The sequence below is a fragment of the Macrotis lagotis genome, chromosome X, assembly GCF_037893015.1.
Source record: "Macrotis lagotis isolate mMagLag1 chromosome X, bilby.v1.9.chrom.fasta, whole genome shotgun sequence".
Classification (NCBI taxonomy): Eukaryota; Metazoa; Chordata; class Mammalia; order Peramelemorphia; family Peramelidae; genus Macrotis; species Macrotis lagotis.
Genome location: NC_133666.1, coordinates 535,657,359 through 535,682,503, shown reverse-complemented (window position 1 = coordinate 535,682,503; position 25,145 = coordinate 535,657,359). Strand labels below are relative to the sequence as shown.

Below are 25,145 nucleotides of genomic sequence, written 5' to 3'. Positions count from 1 at the left end.
CAAATCTATTTTGTTTATCTGTCTGTTTTTTGTGTATTAAAAAAAATATTTAAATAATTCTTTTTTTTGTGGAAGGGAGTCTGTTGTTACCCTTCCCTTTGATTCTCTCTCTGCTTGTACCATTGGGGCGGGGGGGGGGGTAGGGAAGGGGAACCTTGTAAGAAATATGAATGTCAGACAAAAGAAATTTCTATCTTTGCCATATTTAAAATGATGTATTCTCCTTTATCTTAAATCCTTCCCTTCAAATGCTTCAGCTTAAGTCCTCTGGCTGGAATCTCTATTAGTCATTGCAGTGATCACAATCTTAATTTTCACCCTTTAGCCCACATCTCATACCTAGGGAAAGAAAATTCTCATGTTCTTTTGGACTTTTCATTGGCATTTTAGTAGTACTTTGAGTTATAGTAGTGACTGATAGCCATGTCCACATGGGGAAGCCAAATTAAAAGATTGCATCTTATCTAATAGGAAAATCTTGAGGATATCTGCAAAGGCACTTCTTTGAAATAGGAATTTCCCCCTTGACCCATGTGCCTTCTAGGCTTTACCTACTTTTCCTTGGATTCTGCATGTACTTCATTCTCACTAGGCTTCAGTCTAGACTATTCTGTCATACACCCTAAAAAACTTTTCATCCTGGAAAATCATTTCAGTTCTTGAATTCCAATCTTATAAATCACCTTAGCCTTTGTAGCCTTGCCTCCAATCCCATTGAATGGCTTCTCCCAGCACTTCCATTTAAGAGGCTTCCCAAGCCAGTCATTTCTCATTTCTAACCAGGCTACAATCCAGATGTGTATATGCTCTAGAGCTGGCTCTTCTCTCAACTTCCTTTTCACCTTCCTTTATGTTTTTTTCTTTTCTCATTAAAATTGTAAGCTCCTTGAGGTCAAGGACTATCTTTTTTCTTGTATTTTTCTTTCAATTTTTTAATATTGTGTCTGGTTCATGATAGGAAATAATTTGGTAAAAAAATTTGGTAAAAATAAGAGTCTGTGACAAACTTTTCCACCTAACTTACTGATTGGTGGAAAAGTTTGTCACAGACTCTTATTTTTACCAAATTATTTTTATCACTATAACATATCTATTTCTAAAATCTAAGTCTGATGGGTTTGTTATAATCATTTGAAAACCATTGAGGAATCATTTAGGGGTTCATAAATAATAGTATTAGAACCTCTCCCTTAACCACTACCACCAACACTCAGACAACCTAAAGGCCCCTGAGGAGAGATTTGTTAGCTATTCTGTGCGGACCTATCCTAGAAGTTGTAGTTTCAAGAATGGCTCTAGACCACGTACTCTGTATTAAATATAAAAGCTTGTCTCAGTCCTATGACCATCAAGATGGAAGTCTAAACATTTTCTCTGATCCTCATGACCTCTCAAACCTTTCCACTATAATAATTATGTGCAAGAATGAAAGCAGTTCCCTCTACAGGTTAGAAAACTAAGAATCCTAATGAGGTATCAGTCTGGTGAATTGATAGCACAGAAGGTGAATCCCTAACCTGTAAAATTTTATTGTTGTTGTTGTTGTTGTTGCTTTATTTTTGGAAGATTTTCAAGGCAAAGATACTGGATTAATGGCATACAACTTTCTTTCTTCAGTTCATTTTACAGATAAGAAAACTGAAGGAAACAGGGTTAAGTGACATGCTCCATAGCTACATAGCTAATTATACCCGAGTATAATGGAATATTGCTAGGTTGTAAGAAAGAACAAATTTGGTTATTGAAAGAAACATAAACAGAAGCAACATATGGAGTACACAAAGCCATACTACTATCATGATTATTGTAATGAAAATAAAAAGATCAACCACACAAACACAAAAAATCAAAATTATGAATAAACATATCTTGAAAGAAGAGATAGGAGATGATACCCCAACCATTTTTTTTAATTGTTGTTTAGTCATTCAGTTTTATCCAACTCTTTGTAACTCTGTGGAGTTTAGCACACTAGGCCGTTCTGTCTTCCCTCATCTCAGTATATCCAAGTTCATGTCCATTACTTCTATGACGCTATTTATCCTTCTTTCCATCTATCCATCTAATCCCTTTTTCCTTTTGCTTTCCCCAGAATCAGGGTGTTTTCCAATGAGTCTGATCTTTTCATTATGTTGAGGTTCTATGTCCATGAGTGTGGTACATTTTACATGTTTTCAGGTTTTTTTGGTCAGTTATGAAAATTCTATTCCTCTTCATTTTTCTGTATTTTTTTTTGGTAGGGGGAAAAATGATATGGGCTGGAAAATTATGGGAATTAACAAAAGAAAGACATCAATAAAAACATTTAAAACAAGATTTTCACAAATTCAGTATTGTTAAAATTAGAAGGGAGACAATTGATGAAAAATCTCTGCTTCAGGTTACTTTAGCTATATCAGGAACTATTTCTAATACCTAAGAACAGGAGTCATTTCCCAATACATAAATCATTAAAGGATATGAGTTGGCAGTTTTTAAAGGAAGAAATCCAAGCTATCAATAGTAATACCAAAAAATTCTTCAAATCATTACTAATTAGAGAAAGATACATTAAAAGAACTCTGTGGTTTAATCTCAAACCTAACAAAATGGTAAAGTAGAATAATGACATTTATTGGAGGGGTTATAGAAAAGTATAATAATGCATTAATAAAATTATATTCAAACCACATGAGTAGAGAAAGGGGAAATGTCAGTTTCAATGAAAAAATTAACTATTATCAGAAGCATTTAAGAATTCTCTATGTAAATTTTTTAAAATAGTAAAGTTTGGTCAAAATTTAGTTCAGTATGGCTATTAAAAGAAATTGATGGGTTTTCCTAATACACAGTCAGTTCATTAGATTTGTAATTATCTCTTTTACTTTTAGCTATAATTTTTCTAAATTTTTTCTTTCATTTAACTTCAAAGCTAGTGTTTATAAACATAACTATTGTCACAAAAATATAACCAGTTGTTTGTACAAACAGTAAAATCCTTTTCTGTCTTTCTCTTAAAGAGTTATTTATGAATTGTTGCCAAAAGGTAGTAGTTTCCCCAAACAAATGCATATTATGAATGGTCTTCTTTTAAGCCTGAAATTTCATTAAACATGCCTGGTGGTTTTTGAGTACCTGCAGTTAAATAGTGTTGCTTTTGGCAGGACTTGGTGAGCAAATGAGGCATAATCTCTCTCTGATCTCAGGAATCTGGCCAGTCAGCCTTGACATTCTCAGTGTCTTTTCTTTCTACACCCAGTATCAACAGAGCTATGGCCCAGTCAGTTCTCAGTGGGGATGCCTAAAATTACCATGTAGTTTTGAGTAGCAGATGGCTAGTGGATAGTGGGTGGAAAAACAGGCCCAAGGTTTAGGTTCATGTAGGGTTCAGTATGAATTGAAATGATTTTTACTTTTCCAAAGAAGAATCACTCATTCTGCTTATGGAGAAACTTAAATTCTAGAGGGTAGCTCAAAAAAAAAATTTCAAATTGTTTTACTTTGGGCTAAATATTAATTTCAGCATAGAATTCTGGTAAGAAAATGACTCGTGCTCAAAGTCACTTTTGATCACTTTAACCAATTAATTTGGGATCTACATGGAAAAATAGTATGAAAATTTATTTCTACCTTTGAGAAACTAAATAAAAATAATGGCCAGACTGGACATTATTTCCTCCTTCATTTCTTCAATTTTTATGAAACATTTCATAAACTTTAAAGTATTCTATAATATGTTAGATGACATCATCATCATCATCAGTCCCTGGTTAATATTTTTGAAAATATTTATAAAAATATACTTACCATTTGTTCATTTTTTTAAAAAGCCTGCTAAGTCAAGTCAGTGAACCCTTATTGAATGGTTACCATGTATGAGGTACTGTATTAATAACAGAGGAAAAATAATCTCTACCTTTTGTATTTTGGGGAGTGGGAAATGATTCTTTTATTGTATTTTTTTGCCAAGATTTATAATAATATTTTCTTGTATTACATGTTTATCTTCAATGTTATTTTTTCATTTTAAATTATAGTTTAGGAACTTTATAACCTAAAAATATCCTTTTGGACTATTTTACAAAATATTAAGGACAAAATATATTTGAGGCCCAACATAGATAGCACTTTACAAAGGAATGAAAATATTAAATGTGACTAGTAGACTGACAAAGCCAGGAAATTAAGAATTTGGCTTTAATTTTGCCCTTAACCAACCTCATTGTGTTTAGGTGTTGGAGTGATCTCAAAACAGTAGGTGATCTTCTTGCCTTTTCTTCCCCTACGGGAAATGTAGCCTGACTTAAAGGGGAAGCATCACAAAAACAGGATGACTACTCTTCTGTACTGAAGCTTAGTGCTGTGGAATGAGTTAGAGTAGTTAGAGAACCTAGTTCTTCCTAGGTGTGCTACTAAAAACTTCTATGCCTTTATTCAAATCACTTGGAGCCCTCTAACCCTAAGTTGACTCTTCTATATAGGACCACGTGACCTGCCTCCTTCTAAATCTATAAGGAAAACCAATTTTCATAACATAATGCTAGCACAATACTTTCTAATGATGTAAAGCCATTCAAATAAAAAAACCCTTCTTTCTCTTTTGCTAATTGTAAAATAAACTCATGTCCATTAGAACCTTTCAGTTAAGGGGGACCTATATGTAGCCAGTTAGAATGACAAAAAGTCTGGAAATCTATCAAATGCAAAATATTTGAAGTATTTAGAAATGTTTGGTTAGGATTGTTGGTGCTGTGTAATGAATACTGTATTTGGAGTTAGAAGAGAGATACTTTAGTATAGCTCAATATCTGCCTTTACATGTTAAAAACTCAGTAAAAAAAGTAGGCTTTTTCTGTGTAATTTTGAGAATGTTATTAAGAACTCCAATAAATGACAGTACAAGGGCATTTATTTATACTTAATGTTGAAATGTTCAAGAGAAAAATAAACAATTGATTGTTGAGAATTTTATAGAAGGAATTCATGGATTGTATGGGGGAATTGAACTGAATGATTTTTTTAAAAAAAATTATTTTTTTAAGGCAGTGGGATTAAGTGACTTGCCCAAGTCACACAGTTAGGCGATTATTAAGTGTCTGAGGTTAGATTTGAATTTAGGTCTTCCTGATTCAAGGGCCGGTGCTCTATCCACTATGCCACCTAGCTGCCCCAGAACTAAATGATCTTTATGACTATTTCATTGATGATCTTGATGTATTATATTTTAAATTATCTTATTTATTAATACAAACCTCAATTGTACTAAGTTGAAAATGGTACTGTTGATACAGTTGTAAAATGGTATATAAGAGTAAGATATGCATTACATAATCCATTAAAATCTTTATATAGTTTGGATAAGTACAACATTTTTTAAAATAGAACTTCTCACACGTTTCATGTTTTGACACACCCATTGTTAGAAAACAAACTTAATGCCTAAAAAACTTTAAATTATTTTTCACAGAAAGCTAGTCAAAGTGCTCTGCATAATGAACTACAATGAGGTATGAAGTTGATATTTATTTTTGCTTCTTCTTTGTCTGTCTGTTAGAAAATATGCATTCTAATTTTGGGAGAAGTAATTTAATTACGTTTGACTTTTATGTTTAGAAAATATAATGGAAATATTTCAAAGAAATCATTATGTGAAAATGAAATCTAATTCATTATATATAATCAATGAATAAATGTTTTAAGAATATATAGGGGCGGCTAGGTGGCGCAGTGGATAAAGCACCGGCCCTGGAGTCAGGAGTACCTGGGTTCAAGTACGGTCTCAGACACTTAATAATTACCTAGCTGTGTGGCCTTGGGCAAGCCACTTAACCCTATTTGCCTTGAAAAAAACCTAAAACAAAAAGAATATATAGAAAATAGTAATCAAAATTCCTGAACTTGAGGAGCATGCAATAAAATACAAATATCATTTCTACAAATACATGACTGTTGTCTTCATTAAGTAATATCAATTCTTTAAATCCTCATTTGGGCCTGCTTCATTAATTCAATTCAGATATTAAAATTTCTCTGTAAAATGGTCATCAAATTTAGAGTCTTACCAAACTCCTTACAAGTTAATGTATTCTTTTTTAAAATTTTTTTTAATATTTAATTTTTTAGGTTTTAGCAAGGCAAATGGGATTAAGTGGCTTGCCCAAGGCCACACAGCTAGGTAATTATTAAGTGTCTGAGTTCAGATTTGAACTAAGGTACTCCTGACTCCAGGGCCGGTGCTCTATCCACTGTACCACCTAGCCACCCCAAGTTAATTTATTCTTGACAAAGTCATATATGTTCCCTAGGATGATATCTCTATTATGGGAACTTTTAGTTCCCAAGGTTACTTTAATTATCCTTATTTACTTAGAAAATCTTAGGGAATCAGCAAAGAAAGCAATTGAAAGAAGCCTCAGTACAGTTGAAGGCTACAAAATAAAGTATTAAAAAAGAACCTCATTTCTATTCAGCATTAAAAAATGAAAAGTGTCAATAAAAGGAAGGGAAATCTCATTCAAAACAAAAAATGTAAATAACTGGAAGTCAGTCTACTGAAGCATACTCACTACCTGTATATAGATACTGCAAAATGGTTTTTAAAGAATTAAAGAGCAACTCAAATATAATAAAATTGATACACTGCCTAAGTTAATTTGTAAATTTAATACTATGTCAAACTTTCAATGGATAATCACAGAATTTCATTCAGAGAACCAAACAATCTAGAACAACAATGAAAATGAAGTTATGTAGGAATGAAGAGGATATTGTACTTTCAGACTTTCAGTTATATTATTATAAAGGAATAATCATCAAAGTTGTGTGGTGTTGATTAAAGAAAAAAATTAGAAAGGTAGATCAGTGTAAGAGACCAGACAAAAATAGAAGTAATTAAGCTCAATATATATAATAAACTCAAATATTAAAATTAATAATCTGTAATTGACATAATCACATTAGGTTTAAGATCAACATCTTATACACATTCTATAATAAATTTAAAATGTACATTAATGTTTAAGGTCAAAGCATAAAATATTAGAAAAGATGCAGATTGAGTCTCTCATACACATTCAAAAATGGGATGTAGGTGATTATGAAAGTTAGAAATAGATCATTTTGATTATGAGACAATTTAGAGATTATAAAAATTAATGCAACTAGGTTAGAAAGGGAAGTGGTTTACTAGGAAAAGCATTCTTATATCTAATATCTTTTATTAAAGTATGATAACTTTTTTTCAAAACACCCAAAGTAAATCTGTAATAGATTAAAATCTAATGGAGAAATTTCAACAATAGAATATAGGTAATACTAAAATATGACTTTTTAAGTCTTTTTTTTGGTCTGCTGAGATTCTTATATATAGTTTTCTGTTCTCCAATAGATAAATATTTTATGTATATGAAAAATCATTTCTCAAAATATTGTAAACTAATAGCCAATATAAAAGAATACTCTAAATTAGTAACAGTAAGAGAAATATAAATCAAAATAACTATGAGATTTCACCTCATATCAAGAAAATTGGTAAAAATGACAAAAGATTAATATAATCAGTGCTGTAGGGGGTTGTAAAAAAATTATCGAATGCACTTTTGAACTGTGAATTATACCAAGCATTCTGAAAAGGAGATTAAAATTATTAAAAGAAAGTGAGTAAAACAAGCTACCCTCTGGTCCTTGAGTTCCACTGCTAGGTTTTCTTCCTCTATATACCAAAATATTTCTAGTATTTTTTTTTGTTGTTTTTTTGATAGCAAAGATCTAGGTACAAAATGACTGCTGTCAGTTGGTGTCTGATTAAATAAGTTAAGGTATATGAATTCTGTGAGCTATTAACAGTGCTACGGGAAACTATGATTATTGATCAATATGAAGAAAAATGGAAAGGACAACAGTCTAATAAAAATTGAATGTTACAAAATTACAGTGATCAACCTTGATCTCAAAGAAGATATATAAGGGAAGATACATAGGGATAGAACTCAGCATATAACATTTTTTTTGATAAATTGGTTAGTTATGCTGAACATTTTTTCTTCTTTTAAAAAAATTATAAGAGAAGCTAGGTGCTAGACCCAGTAGGAAATGAATGCAATATAAAAACAAAAGATATATATATATATATATATATATATATATATATATATATATATATATATATATCCTTCACTATTGAATAATCTTCGAGCTTTATTCTATAAGGATTTTGGTTCTTTAGTTCATAATCTTGAGGAAAATAGTAATTTTTTAAGTGTTATTTTTTTCCTTTAAAACTCAAGCTTAACCTAAGGCCACATTGGAATCCAAATAGAGATTAGACCTGTTTATTGGTATAGAAGACTACTGATGAACAAACTCTATACTTAAACTTTTTTGTTATTAACTGCTTTGAAATTCTGGGAAAACCTAAAGATTCCTTCTTAGAATGTACTTAAGTGCTTGAAATAAAATACTTAGGACAACAATGAAAACCAACTGTATCGAACTGTATTGAATGGTTGCACTTTATCTGCAATTTATTGTCTTAAAGAGACTGTGTCTGGCTCTAGCTCTTGATATCTGGAAAAACATTCTAACAGTTACACCGAAGTGAAATGGGCTGCATATGACATTTGCCATGGGAAGTGGGTTGGAGGTATGTATACAGAGCTTGGACAATCTGATAATTGAATGCAAAAGATTCAAGCAGAGATTTTAAAAAATAAATTAATAATGTCGGTAGCTCTAGTTGACATTTTTAACATTTCTTGGCTTTTCAATTTCATAACATAGACAGTCAACGCATAGAAGTCTTGATCTGAGGTCAGCTCCATCCATTAGCATTAGCTTCTCATTGGTGTGACCACTATTTCTGACCTATGGATCCAACACATTATTTGGTACAAAAGGGGACTGGCATCTATTTCATGGGCTTCTTTCATTTCTGTCATTTTTTCCCCTAAAGATGAATTACACATGGCTAGCTTTTAATAAATTTTTGTGGAATTTAGTCAAAATAGGCTGAATGTTTAAAAATATATTAGCTAATACTAAAACTAAATGGACAATTATGAAATTTATCAAGATTAGATTAGTTTTTATCTTCAACAATTACTTTGGGAAGTCTGATCTGGTCTGATTAAGATAACTTTTCTGTGATTCTATTATAATGAGGCTTTCATTTTTGGAATATCTACTTATGAAACTTTAAATATGATTTATGATAGAAGGAGTATTGCATAATTTTACTACTATGCAGTGATATTGCTTAGAGTATTCTCATCATGTTTGGCATAGTTGATACTGAAATGAACAATATGACTTTGTTTAATAAGCGAATCTGGAAATATGTTTGAATTTTCCATAGTCAAGCTTCTTGCCGTAATTTAAGAAACATATTTAGAAAAATTACTCTTGTTTCATACCAGTTTATCTAAAAATCAAATTTTTTCATCATTAGTCTTCTTGCGTGATCTACAAAGTAATTGTAAAATTGAATTCATAAAAGTATTATAAACTGCAATTTTTATTCATTTTAGTTATAAATATAAAAACAATTATATGTTAATATATTTGAAGTTATACTTTCCTATTATGCCTTGGGATAGCAAAATCTGAATGCAGAGGTCTAAGCTAATATCTGATTCTGAAAGTTTTTTTTTAAGACCAGAGAACAATAAAGACTATCACATTGTTTTTATTTAAATAATCTCATGCAATCATTTTGAAACATTCATGTTAATTCTATATCTCATTCTTTTGCACAGTACTTCATCGAAGGTAGCATTGCCATGAATAATCTTTGAAAGACAGTTAATTTGCAGCCACTGTGGAAGTGGAGACTGTTGGCTGGTATAGGAATAGGAAGCTTTAATGTTTTTAATTTACTAAGTTAAATGTAGCGAAAAAATTTTCCTGATTGTTTTGAATCCTTTATTTTTCTTTAACAATGTCCCATTCAGTAATGAAATTATTTCCCTTTCTGCCACCTCTTCATACACCTTGGATGGCCAAATCATACCTTTCTTAAAAGGGAAAATATGAAAATTAGATGTGTTCCATCAAAAAACACATAAATAGGCAAGGGAGGTCCTAGTTATCTGTCTAACATTCTGCTGTTTTGCTTTATATAACCCTTTTGTATTTTGTGTTTAAAAAAAAAAAAACAACCTGACTTTCCAATAGCTTGTCCTTGAAGTTATGCCTGGGCTGTATATTGAGGAACAGTGTGCAATGCAAGGAAGTCCCACCAAGAAGAATATTTGTTGTAAAAGTAGAACTAAGTTCCAGCTTCCTCTTTTATCAAATGATTTGTTGTTTTCATTGTTTTAAGGAATGATGAGGTAGGAAAAGGAGAATATAGATTGAAGAATGAGGTAAATGCCCAGGAACTATGATTTTTAATATTGATCATTCACTAGGATATAACTGATAATATCTTTTGTCTGTTTTTCAGGGGCTAATTTTGTAACTCGAAAAATTAGTCGTTCTGTAGCTAAAATTCACCTTGGACAATTGGAGAGTTTCAGTTTGGGGAATCTGGATGCCAAGCGAGATTGGGGTCATGCCAAGGACTATGTTGAGGTAAGCTATTGGCTACCTGCCTTTTTTTTTCTCAGTGTTTTTGTTTGCTTGATATTTTGAATGCCTTGTTTTTAATGAGCCAATTTAACTTACTGATGCTCTCTTGTAGGTTTTTGCTTATATAAATTTATTTAAGCCCATTTTACTCTTCATTTTAACTGTAATTCTTCAATAATATATTTGTTAGACTGCATGTGGCTTAAAAAAAAGAAATCCTTTAAAATGTTTCCAATAATTTCCCTGAGCAGATTATGTGAACATAGTTTCCCTTAGTAACAACCTTTTGCAAGGATTAGACTCCCTAAAATGTTGAAATTCATAATTTCTTATCTCCAAAAAGAGATAGATAAAAAATTCACAGACTTAAACACAAGTTCCAATTCTCAGTTTTCCAATAAAATTTACCCAAGATCAAATTTCAAGAAATTTAGATTTACATCCCCAAGTTTCTTTACCAGCGTTATTACTTGTAGAACCAACCGTTCCCTTTTTTTTTTTTTTTTGTAAAGGGGTACAACAAGTTCATTTTGAGTTTATACATAACATCTTTATTAAGGTCCTATCTTCTGACCAAGAAAATGGGAAAAAATAATTTTCTTTTTAAAAAAAGAATCTCTTGGGATGCATTTTGTCTTTATTTCCTATTCATTTTTAAGTAGAGAGGAAGAACTATCCTTTTCTTCTTTCCCAGTTTGATTAAGAAAACTATCAAAAATATCTGCTATAGCAACAGAATTTTGATAATGTTAAAATGTTTTAGCCTAGTAATCTCATGAGCTTATTTTGTACCTTGGAAAGATGTTTTTAGTTTTATTTCTAAAAATCTTTATTTTTAAGTTAATGAGAATTCAACTTTGATTAATTTCTTTGATTTACATTGTTGAAATCATTATGCATATACTTCATTTGGTTCTACTTGTTTCATGCTGTATGAATCTTCTCATATTTCTCCAATTTCCTCACATTTATCTTTTATTATTCCTCAGTATTATTCCATTTATGTTCATATAAGATATTGGCTTCAGCCATTACTTCATTCAATTGCCTCTTACTTTGTTTACAATCTTTTACTACCACAAGGGATTTTTCCATCAATATTTTGATTTATATAATGCATATTTGTTTCTACCTTTTGACTTTGAGGGGTTGTGGAGTTGAATCAAAAAGGATATGAACAGCTTAATGAAATTTATTAGAAAATTACAAATGACTTAAATGAAGATAATGATTGAAATCTTAATTGATGATTGGATGAAAGAACAAATCATAAAAGTAATTAAACATATAAAAGAAAATGATGAAGCAACAAATCAAAATTTCTGGGATATAGCTAAAGCTCTCATTGGAGGGGGGAAATCATACAATTGCAGCCATATGTATTAACAAAATTAAACAAAAAATTGAATAAAATGAATATGTATTTTTAAATATTAGAAAGTCAGCAAATTATCACACAAAATAAGAATAAAAGAAGAGATATTAAAATTAGAGGGGAAGTAGAAAAATTAGAATTAGAAAAAATCACCATGACAAAGGCTGATTCTTTGAAAAGAAAATTGAAAAACCTAAGGGTTCAATCAGATTTTTTTAAAAAGAACAGAAAATAAAATCATTAAAATAGCAACATGAAATCCCAAGAAAATCAGAAGAAATACAAAGAATAATAAATATATATTATGCACAGCTATATATTAACAAAAATTGAGAACACAAAAGAAACAGAGAGAATATCTTAGAAAATATAAAATACCCAAGCTACCACAACTTACAGAGGTTTTATATGACCCAGTTTCAACAAAGGAAATAGATCTATGTCTAAAGATAACCATCAAAGTGGATTCACAGGATGGACTCACAGAAAAATTCTTTCAAATTTTTAATGACCAGTTATTACACATTTTAAACAAATTATTCTCAAAATTTGATAATGGACCCTTCAAGAATCCTTTTAAACACACACACATAGATTCCTTATACCTAAATCAGGTAAAGGTAAAATAAGAAAACCTAGCCCAATGTTATTAATGAATATTGACTCAAAAATTTTAAATGAAAGCCAGTCAGTCAGACTACAGTGATTTATCTAAAAAATCATTTATTATGATCAAGTGCTATTTATACCATGGATTCAAGAATGCATGTACATTAAGAAAACAATCCACATGATTAGTCATATTAAGAATATAAAACATGGGACGGTTAGGTGGCCCAGTGGATAAAGCACCGGCCCTGGAGTCAGGAGTACCTGGGTTCAAATCTGGTCTCAGACACTTAATAATTACCTAGCTGTGTGGCCTTGGGCAAGCCACTTAACCCTGTTTGCCTTGCAAAAAAAAACAAAAACCCAAAACAAGAATATAAAACATGCAAAAAAACCCACATGATTATCTCACTGAATACAGAAAAGGCCTTTTTACCAAAATTTATCATGCTTTTATGATTAAAATCCTACAAACAAGGATCCTTTTAAAAAAAAATTGTAAAAAGCATCCATCTAAGAAGAAAGGCTAACAATGTATACATTAGGGATACACTGAAAATGATGTATGTGGGGCAGCTAGATGGTGCAGTGGATAGAGCATTGAAACTGAGTTCAAAACTGGCCTGAGACACTTACTAGTTGTGACACTGGATAAATAACAACCACAATTGCTTCTCCCTGCCAACACCACACCCTCAAAGAAAGAATTTATATATGTGGTAATACAGAGAAACATGGAAAGATGTATATGAATTAAGTGAAATAAGCAGAGCCAATAAAACAGTAACAACTCCACACCAAAAATCAAAAGTAAATGTATCAAAATTATAAAGATTAAGTGGGACTCAAATGAAGAGATGATAAGACATACTCTACTAGCCCTTTTGTGGAAGTGGTGTTCCACAGACATTAGACATTGCATGTTTTCAGTCTTTTTCAATGTATCCATTGTCTTTTTTTTCTCTTCAAAAATTAGTAATTGTCATTTGAGATAACTGTTGGGGAAGGGGAGAAATACTTGAAATACTGTGGTGATGTAATTTTTTTAAAAAATGAAAAAATATTCAACTTGACATCCAAAATGGGTGAATTAATTTACAAATACATGAGTCATATATAAAATATCCTTTTTTTCCCACAACCTCTCCTACAGTGACTGTTACTGCTTTGTTTTGTTTATGCCAGTTTTGCTAATTTGAGTGGTTCAAGGTAGCATCTCAAGCTTGTTTAAATTTGCATTTTTCTTACTATTAAAAATTTGTAACATGCTTCATTGTGATCATTTGTAGTTTGAAATCGTCTTGAAAATTATTTACATCTATTTTATCATTTGTATACTGGGTATTGACTCAACACATGTTTGTATCAATTTACTTGTGTATCTTGGTTAATAGCTTTTTTGCAGCAATATTTGATGTAAATATTTCTCCCTCGTACAGTTTTTCTTCTTAATATCTTTTCTAATTTTATTCTTGCAAAATTGATTCAATTTTAATAGTCTCAATTATCTGGTTTATCTTTGTGTACATCTTACTATATGTCCTGATATTTTTTGTTTCTAATTTTTTTAATGTGATCCTTTGTATTTTGTTTAGGTATCTACTTTCAAAAATTTGAATCTGTATCAGCCCTAAAGTATATGTCAATATGTGCAAGTTTCTTCAAATGTATGATTTCAACTTTATTTATTTGCTAATATTTAAAATATTTATGTGGCAAAACATGAATGAGCATGTTTGAAATGTACTTTCTCCTAAAAATTACTGTCCTCATATTTAGGTGCTTATAGATTTCCTGTGCTTGTTTGACTATTTGGTCTCCTTGTTTATTGATGTGATTGAAACAGAAACTGATAATTTTAAATGAAAGAAAACAAAGAGTTTCCTATTTATTTATTTATTGCGTCAGAAACTTTTTCTTATTTTTATTTAGAAGTTTTTTTGTTGTTGATAGCTGGCACTGGAAAATATTAAAATTCTGGAGACGAGTTAGTCATAGTTGTATATTTGGATTAGTTTAATACTAAGATATGTTCTTTTTTCTAGTAATTATTAACATCATGTTTACCAGAATTTACATTTCTTTAGAAACTATATATGTGTATATATATATATATATATACATATATATATATATAAAGAGAGAGAGTTTTGAAAAATATCACTTCTCATTTTGTTTTTATCTTTGTCATTTAGTCTGTTCATCATGCCAACTCTTCATGATCCCATTTGAGATTTTTTTTTAAAGAGCTTGGAGTATTTTGCCATTTCCTTCTCCAGTTCATTTTACAGATGAGGAAACAGAGGCAAATAGAACTAAGTGACTTGAACAGTCCATCTGACTAATCACTAGGCTACCTAACTGCCAGGGAGAATATTTCAGAACAAAACAAATTTGAAGGTGTGTGTGTGTGTGTGTGTGTGTGTGTGTGTGTGTGTGATGAAAGACATAAGAACAAGTGAAAAGATGAGTCTAGAACTCACTATTATCATCCATGTTCATTTCCATAGCCACCTGCACTGCTTATGCAATCAGGTCAGAGCTGCTGGTGGGTTGAGTTTGGAGTTTGGAGCTCAGGGCTCGGCCTAAAGATTCCAGCCCAAATGTTTTCTGAAATATTTGGCACAAAGAATTCAAAAACTACAAGTTTGTGAAAATTCAGTTCCCCAGAGTAGAATTTTATGGTACTTAAATATGACATTTTTATATAACAAGCTAAGAAAACTGATAGCTCCAATTTTCAGATTATCTGAACAAGAATAAGGAACCCTGGAATTTTAGTAAGAATATGAAAGTTTTAGATTTTACTCAGAATGACACATGTCCAAGCATTTAAGTTATTCTCCTTGGAATTAAAGGCCTGATTTGTTCTACAAAACAATTTCTAAATTGTTTGGGACTCAACTGGCATCCCAAATAATCACACATGCTGATGTTATAAAAACTCTTTCACAGAGCATCCATATTCTTACTTGGACAAGTTTTATGATACTTATTTTTTTCGAAAGGAAACTGAGGTTCACAAAGCTTGATCTTGACTTTCTCAGTGATTGAGTTGTGGAGTAAGTATCCAAATTTACGTTTTATAGTTGAGGTGAACTCTGTGGCCTTATAAATAGTTATACTTTCTGAGACTGGCCTAAAGTCTAAATTTCAGAGACGTATCATTAGAAAGTCAGAGTTCATCTTTATGTAGTAATAAAATCAGCTATTCTTGACATTTCTATATTTTTAAAACAGTTCTTAGAGATGCATGACCAAAATGTAAATGTTGCCAAAATGGCAATCAACAGCTTCTTTCATAATAACTAGAAAAGTAAAAATAATTTCAAGCACTACTTCAGAAAACAAATGGAAATTTATTATTTGCATATGTGCTTTTAATTTATATTAATCTCTCAAGTTAATAAATTTGCAACATTATCTTGTTAATAAAATCTTTAACTATAGTTCCTTATATACCTCTTTATAATATTGTGTGACAAAAATTAGAAGCCTTTTTTTTTTTGATGTTTGAATATAGGTATAGATATTTCCAACTCTGAGTGGACTTATTTCTTGACCTTGGGCTTACTGCCAAACCTTAACTTTACCCATCTGTAAAGAGGATATTATAATAATAACCCTTTGGGGAAAAAAGTGAGGCTTAATGATTAAGATCTGCTCCTGTCCTGTAAATATTTTGAGACAATTTAAACAACAGTCATTTCCTGTTGCTGATTCAGGTGTAATCAGCATGTGTAGATTAGACTTTCAAATTATTATTGTTTCCCTTCCCCTTTTTTGCCCTTATGTAAGTTGCTAATAAAGACTTTAAGTAGATATTAGTTTTCAACTAATATTTCTAGTTGATAAGAAAGGAAAAAAATCATTGGTATATCATATGCCATAAAATAAACCCATTATGAATATTTTTTTCATAAATAATCAATTCACTATTTGTACATTATATTTTCATTTGTCTCCAAGGAGCGAAATTGAATGTTTAAATATTAGCATTACTTACTTAGCAATATCTTTTGCAGGGGTGGCTAGATGGCACAGTGGATAAAGCACCAGCCCTGGAGTCAGGAGTACCTGGGTTCAAATCTGGTCTCAGACACTTAATAATTACCTAGCTGTGTAGCCTTGGGCAAGCCACTTAACCCCATTTGCCTTGCAAAAACCTAAAAAAAACCTCAGCAATATCTTTTGCAAACCAAAATTCTGAAGATAAGTCATCTTACTGTTACTTCATTTCTTAAGATTCAATTGAGGTTATAATTCTATTTTAAATTTAGCCATTTGACAAAAGTTTCTTGTACTTAAGCCATGTTACTTGTAGCTTGATCAGGCCAGAAAGAACCAAATGAAATCACAGCATTGCAAAAACAGTTTGAAAATGATAGGAACAGAAGTGTAGCTTCACTCAGATTACAGTTATCCTAATAAGAAAAGAAGCAGAAGACTGAAATCATTGTGAGATGATATAACTAGTTCATTTCCCTTAGACTTAAAATAATGGGAAGAAGCTATTTATCTCTTCTACAGTGACAAAGCTAGACAGCTAAAGCTGACAGATCTCAGAGGTACAGAGGTCAAACTTTTAGTCACTTGATGACTACAATTTGATTTTTTTCTATAAATATTAACCATTTGACAAAATTAGGGCTGGAAGTATTCTGCTGAGTACTGTTTTAAAATGTTTGTCTTGTGGACAGCTAGCTGGCACAGTGGAAAGAGTACCTGCCCTGGGGTCAGGAGGACCTCAAATCTAAACTTAGACACTTAAAAAAATTACCTAGCCATGTGACCTTGGGCAGGTCATTAACCCCACTGCATTGCAAAAAAAAAAAAAAAGTGTGATTTAGGAAATTTTTAGTTTTCTGGGAAGTCACATAGTAGCTAGATTGTCTTAGTCTGTAGTCAGGAAGACTCATCTTCTTTAGTTCAAATCCAGCCTCAGATACTCACTAGCTGTGTGACTCTTGGTAAGTCACTTAACCAAGCTTGCCTCAGTTTCCTAATTAGACCATTCCAGTATCTTTTCTAATCAAACCTCAAATTGGATCAACTAAGAGTCAGACATATCTGGAAAACAACTGAATAACAGCAAGAAGTATTGACCATGGGTTAAGACAGACATGAAATGGTAGGTTACACTTAATAAATTTATAAGAGAACAAACAACAAAGAAATATGGTGTGGTAATATCAAATTATAATAGCAATGAGAGTCACTAAATCATACATAAGCATCTCTCTGTGCCACATGTTGGTTTACAAAACCATATGTTATTATCTATATTCAATTGGTTTTTATCTATTTTGTTAACTATTTCCCAATTGTATTTTAATTTGATTGCACTCATGATGAACCATGTATTTGACACCCCTGATATGGAGAATATAAGTACAACTTATGTCAGTTTTCACAGAATCATCTCCACTGTTCTTCTCTCTATCTATTATTCTGGAAACCAGAGTCATCAACCAATCCTTTAACAAGCAATCATTTTGCCTTTACTTATTCTAGGTATCATGCTTTACACTAATAATATAAAGCAAAAAAAACAAACAAACAAACAAACCCGCACAAAAACCAGTTCATGTCTTCGAGTTTAAAGAGGGCCACTATATATGTGTATATGTATATTTTATATATACATAATCCAGCACATACTAGATAAATACAGATAAATGGGAGGTAATCCTAGAAGGAATGGCAGGGAAGAGCTGTTTGTAGAAGTTATGTTTATGTTTTTTCCCATCTTCTATGAATATGGAAATGTATTCCCGTTTTCATCATCCTCAGATTTCATGAGTTGTAAAAATGAGGGGAATTAAATTCTCTGAGTGACCCATTTTGGTGGAATGGCAGTTAGAGTTTTATCAGAGTAATGCAAAGATTTAAAACTTGTTTCCTTAAGCACTTGTGCCTCATCTATCAATCTGATGGTAATGAGTTGCCCCTAGCAATACCAGTGCTTATTCATACCAAAAAAGGGGAAAAGAAAAATACTATTAAAACTTGTGAAAGCACTTCCAAAGGAAGCCTGTTTTTAACTTGAAACAAACATTCTCTAATGTATACAGAAGAGCAGCTTTACTTTCTTTGCTTCTGAAGTATCAAAGGGTCAGTAAAGATAACTTTAAAATAGAAAAAGACAAGTAAATACATTACTCATGCCATAAAATGAATGGCATGCTGTAGAATTATGTGGAGTCTTCTTACTGCCATAGAATCATCAGTATCATAATTGTCTCTCTCATAGGCATTCTCATTATCCATATACCACAAAAGTAGACATTATAAATGCCTGGAAAGATTTCCCAGAGAAGAATCCTATTAAACAGGTGTTGGTGATGGTGGTGGTGGGGATGATGATGATGATGATGATGATGATGATGATGATGATGATGATGATGATGATGATGCCTTTTTCCATTTTGTCATAAAGGACAAAATTAATTATTGTATTCGTTTTCTCTACTACAGAGAATTCACATATTCTTGAAGTTTATTAAAGTTCAGTGGGTCTAATATAAGATATATATTTATATGTTTATATATTAGATTTTTATGTGGGTTGGTTGAATAATTATTCACTGCACAACATATTGTATCTTTGTATATGCTCTCTCCCCTCAAAGTGAATTAAATTACAAATATACACTACATGATGCAATATTTATAAATACCTGAAGCATACTGATTAATAACACCTTTACTTATGAATTATATATAATAAAGTAAATAACTGCAGAAAAAAGAACCTAAAGACTTTCAAGGCAAGAAAAAATGCATACCATCCTTTACTAGGAGAAAAATTACATCATAGTCTATTATTTTTAAAAACTAAAAAGATAACAAATTTGTTCTCTTTCAATAAGACACATTTCTCATGCTGCTCTTCCTACTACCATTAAAAATCATTTTGTGCTGTGTTGTATTTCAGATGTATATTATAGAATGTTTCAGGAGATCTCACTATGTTATTTTAAAGAAGCTAAGAAAAAAATGAAAAGCCAGCAGACTTGTTTTTTGGCTAGTTCTTTGTTTTTCGGGGAGTACTATAATAGAGGATAGTGAAAATATTTGAAAGTTGACTCTCCTCAAGACAGAGAGGTGTTATCCCTTTTTTAAAAAAGAGGTACACATGTTTCTATTTTTCTTTGCTTAGAGATAAGTATTAAATACATAAGTCTCCTGAGACTGAATGTAGGCTACCAAAGCTTGAGAAACACTTCAGACTTTGTGAAGTAGTCATCGAAAAATAAATTTAGAGATAAGTATTAAATGTGTAAGTCTCCTGAGACTGAATGTGGGCTACCAAAGCTTGAGAAACATTTCAGACTTTGTGAAGTACTCATTGTAAAATAAATAAATCAATAAACAAATACATACATACATACATACATACATACATACATAAATAAATAAATTCAAAAGACAAAGGGTTTACATGTTCAAACTGTGTGGTACCTGTGGAGATCTGTTGTGAAACTTTGTGGAAAATGCCATTAAAGCCCTAATTGATACTAATTAAAGCCATTAAAGTAGAAGTTTCTACTCCACCCTTCAGTCACTCCCATTGGTGTTTAGTGTCATCAGAGTATTTCAGACCATCATATGACTATTACAAGACCAGGGATAGATTGCTGGCAATTCTGAAGGTCAAATCCTGAGACATGTTACCTTCATATTTAGATCTTTTGGCATGATTTTTATAATATGTTATATCTGCAACCTGGCAGGATATATAAACATTTGCTTCTAAAAGAAATTCAAAATTCTTCATTTTTTTCAATCAAAAGAAATTCAGATGATGATTTTACTGAGAAAGAGAAATGTACATGACTACAATTTTTTCCCCCTTCAATTTGTTGGGGATTTCAATCTTGTATTCTTTAGCATTAATCAGTCAGATTTTATATAAAATGTGCCACTTATGTGTTCACAGTGAGCATTTTACTATAAACTGTTTGTCTCTCCCTTTTTAACTCCACGTGCAAGTTTTCATATAGACTTGAACTCATTCAAAACATTTAAAGGGACAACTGAAAAGTCAAAATTCATACACTCACATACACACATCCTATTTTACCATATGTGTATAAAAAGTACCTTATTGAAGAAAATTATTTACTAGAATTAAACATTTTATTCTTACAAACCATTGACCCATACAGTCCTGAAATGGCTTGATTGCTTTCACAGAATGCTTTAAAAATCTTTTAGTTAAAATAAAAATCTTTTCTGGAAAAAGGCAGGTTTTACTTTCTGTTCCTATTATTTATTCTCACTGTTTTTTCCCATTTCTCAAAGTTTCAGCCTTTACAAAGTGCCTTTTTTTTTTAGCATTGGAAAAAGGAAATTTTATTCCTGGCCATGGATTCTGTAACATTTACATTTTTATCTTCTGTTTTTCCTTACCTTTCACATTTAGCTGTCTTAAACTGGGATAATTAATGGCTTTTTAAAGTCAATTTGATCTGGAAATCAGATTCCATCTGTCCTGATTGATGCAGTGATCTGCTGCACTGATTACTTTATCATTTAACTGCAGTAATTGAGAGACTAGGGTGTGGGGATCCTTTCAGTAGAAAAGTTGATAGTTTGGACCGTTTTGTTTGGAACAGATACTTTGCATTCATAATGTTCTTGACAGTTTTATTTAACAGTTAAGTAACTTGAACATGTCACTATTTTCTTTGTACCAATTTACCCCTATTTATGTTTAAAATTTTTCTATACTTTGGCAATGATCAAATTTTATTGTAACTAGTATTGTGGTCCAGGAAATTGTGCCTCTAATAGCATATATTTGTAAACTAATTGTGCCCCAAATTGGCCAATTGTAGATGTAGTTAATTATTCCCCTTCTCTTTGGGAGCAAAAAAGGTCAATTGTGACTTCCATTAGTCAGATTGGTTTGCAGTCTTGAAAATACTGAGAGGTTGTTTGAAAACTAGGTTTCTGAAATATAGATTTAAGCCTCACATTGAAATGATTATTAAAGTTCCTCAAAAAGATATATGGCATTAATACTTAAAACAACTCCCCCAGTCATTCCTCAAAGCCATGTAAAATATTTAGTTCCTTTTTCTCTCTGTTGTACGATTTCACATGGTATGAAAGCCTTACAATTAAAGCATCACTATTAATCTCCCACCTACTCCTACTATTGCTTGTTTGGGTGTCTCCTGCTCAAAGTCATAATTATTTTCTCCTATGCCTGAGTTTTCAAAGAATGCAATGTGTTGGATTTTGTGTGCTTGTTCTCATGTATGTAGTATAAAAATATAGCTCATTTATTGGGATTATATTCTATTAAAGAATTATCTTCCATGTATTTATTAGAGCAAGGATGTGTTCTACCTTGCATACAATTCTCTTGATATATCAATTCTGAATTCATTTCATAGTAGCAAATTATATTTAAAGATATTTTCTCTCTTGTTACAAGCAAAAATTATAGGAAGATAATATATGAAATTTGAAAAGTGGGCCTGTTTCCTCTTGTCCTGATTAATTCCCCTACTTAGTCTCAGCTCCCATTGTTTTCTAACCTTGTATTGTAATATATTACAAATAATGTACTATATTAACAAATATACTATCCTGATATGTAAGTAGAAGCACTTTGAAGCATACAGATCAATAACTCCATTCATTTGATTTAATGATTTAGCTTTCTTTGCCTGAGAATTTAGAAGTATTGATTCAGAAATTCATCTTTTTCTCTGATTTTGAACATAACTCCCATAAATTGTATTGATTTTCACTTATCAATTCAATTCATAAATAAGCCAACATATTATTACTTTAGAGAATGTCTTCACATTCATAGACCTACATTCATTGCAAAAACATTTATTAAGCACCCTAGGATATAAGGCATCCTGTCCCACCTACTTTTTATGACTGATGAGGTGTTTTTGTTTTTATTTGTTTGTTTGTTATAGTATAGAACAAGGGAGCTGAATAAATTAGAGATTTGGGTTTTTTCTCCTTTTCCTAATGAAAGAAGTTCAGTTAACTTTTACATCAGATTATGCAAATAAATTTGACAAAGAAGCAATAGCAATTTGGGGATTATCATATAGTTTCTTTATTGTAACTTAACTTCTTCCTCCAACATGGTCTGTATGTTCATTTTAGATACCTGTTCTTCCGAATATCCAATTTTGACTCATAGAATGAAATTTAATGACTCTTACATTAAATATTTTACTTGGTGTTCAATTGTTAATTGTATTTCTAGTTTGCTTTGGGGCAGCCAGGTAGCAGAATGGGTAGAGCACTGGTTTTGGAGTTAGGAGGATTGGAGTTCTAATCCTGCCTCAGACACTTGGCACTTGCTAGCTGTGTGTCCTTGGGCAAGTCACTTAACCCTGATTGTCTCGCATCCAGGACCATCTCCAGTCATCTTAGTTCATATCACCTGATCCAGATGACTCCAGAGGAGAAAGAAGGACTGGTGACTTAGCACAGCTTCCCCTCACTCAAATTCAGTTCATATACTTGTCATGACATCACCTCCCTTGATGTCATGGTCTTCTTTGAGAAAGGACAACTATCAGGTGCTAGTTGCTTTTATGCATTATTTGAGGTTTTCTTTTATGTTCTACTATTGCTCACTTTCCATGATTAATTCTTGTTTTTTTTTTTACTTTAAAGTTTTCTATTATATGTTCTGTGTTGGTCACTTTTTCCATTATTTCATATTTTTGAAGATATATTTTATTTTATTTCTAGATCCAGTCCTCACATTACATTTGACTGGTTTGAAGATCTTATTTTATTTGGACTTGTGATTGCATTCCAAGTATTAATTCTTCACAAAAATATCAGATTTTCAGAATTGGAAGTGGCCATATAGTTCAATCTGAACCTAAAAATGAATCCTTACTATGGTATGTTTAATGAGTTTTCATATAATCTCTGCTTGAACACAACTAAAAGGGTGATATATTCCACATTATGATGATCCTAATTGTGAAGATGGTTTTCCTGACATAAAGGGAATTTGCCTCTTTTCAATCTCCTACCCATTGCTCCTAGGTCTTGCCTCTGGGAGGCAAGCAGACCCAAACAGAACAAGTCTAATCCCTCTTCTGGCTGACAGCCCTTCAGATCCTTATGGATAATAGCATTATTCTACTTCTCCTCCCATTGCAGTCTTCTCCAGAAGACTATTAAATATTTCAATTTCTACTGACCTACCACAAAAGCCCATAACTTAGTCATGTAAGAAATAGTACTTTTTAGTACTTGCTCTCTCCGGTGAGACTGTGAATCCTTAGCAAAAAAAAAAAGTTATTTTAAGTCCTTTTTACATGACTTAGAATTTGAGTCTCTTAGAGTTTTTTCAGAGAATCTTTTTAGCCAAACTACCAAAGTGCCAGGCCTGTTGTCTAGATAAGATATTTTACATTAACATATACTCAGGAGGAAATTATAGTAATGAAATAAAAGTTTTAACATAGATACATTTTATTTGATTCTTATCTTCCACAATTCTAAAGGTAGTAAGTTTAAAGAACTGGTTCAGGCAGCTTAAATTCCTTTGTCTTTAGTCAAGGGAAGCTGACAGTCTCATTGTAGTTACTTATCTGCTACAGCTCTTTTGAAGCCAAAGCATCATTGAAGAGTGAGGCCAAATGAGTCAGCTATTAAAATAATCCCTAATGCTTTACCTGCTTGCTTAATTGTCCATGTAGTGTACCACGGGATGTTAGAAATCTAGTGGGCTTCAAAATTATGACGCAAGTCTAGTTAAGTATTTCAGTAGGAGCCTTGCTAAAGTATCCTCCCTAGACACAGTTTTCTGTGGGTCAGAGACATCTTGTTTCATAAATTCTTTCAGTAAGAGGACTTGCAACATCTGAATGTAACTTTAGATATTGAAGCTACTGTTTTTAAGGTACCTTGAGTCATTGGTTGTTATGAGTTGCTATTATACACCACATTTGTTGTTCCACTGAACGCTGGAGTCATCACTTTGTGAATGACATGGGGTTTGTTTCATATGAATTATTTCTTTTGTTTCTTCCTTCTAACTTTTGTGATTTCTTTTTTATATTGATTAGAATTGAAAATAAACATGAAAGAAAAGAACACTAAACTACTTTAAAATCATGATACCCTGAAAAGCTTTAAAGCAAAGCATTTCTTTTAGAAATGGGGGTGGGACCATACATTAGTTATCTTTAAGGAAGAAATTGGCGATAGTTTTTAGGTATCCCTACTCACTATCTAAAAGCAAACTTCACACACATAGACACACACACACACACACACACACACACACACACACACACACACACATGTTGCTCCAAAAAGAAGCCTTTAAATGAAATAAAGGAGGAAAAAAGAAATGGGGGTGGGAGGAAAGAGTGATTCCATTACCTCAATTTTTGCTTGTTTCTTTTTAACAGAAGATCCAGGTTTGAGTCTGTGTAGCCACATTCTACCATGAAATCTTACTCAGGTTCATGAGTTAAATCTGATTCTTCCTGAAAAAAGAATAGGATTATAGGATCATGAATTAGAACTGGACTGCAGAGGACATCTAGCCCAACACCTGATTTTACAAATGGGAAATCTGAGATTTAGAGAAATTAAGTAATTC

General features: G+C 31.7%; 1 protein-coding gene across 2 annotated transcripts in view; it reads left to right on the top strand.

Annotated features, from left to right (window-relative positions):
• GMDS (GDP-mannose 4,6-dehydratase) overlaps nt 1-25,145 on the top strand; it is a 741,723-nt gene that overhangs the window by 342,938 nt on the left and 373,640 nt on the right. For both annotated transcript variants that reach the window (XM_074199506.1, XM_074199507.1), the window contains one exon: nt 10,421-10,548. In XM_074199506.1, coding sequence (XP_074055607.1) covers nt 10,421-10,548 — 128 coding nt within the window. The remainder of the gene's footprint in view (nt 1-10,420; nt 10,549-25,145) is intronic.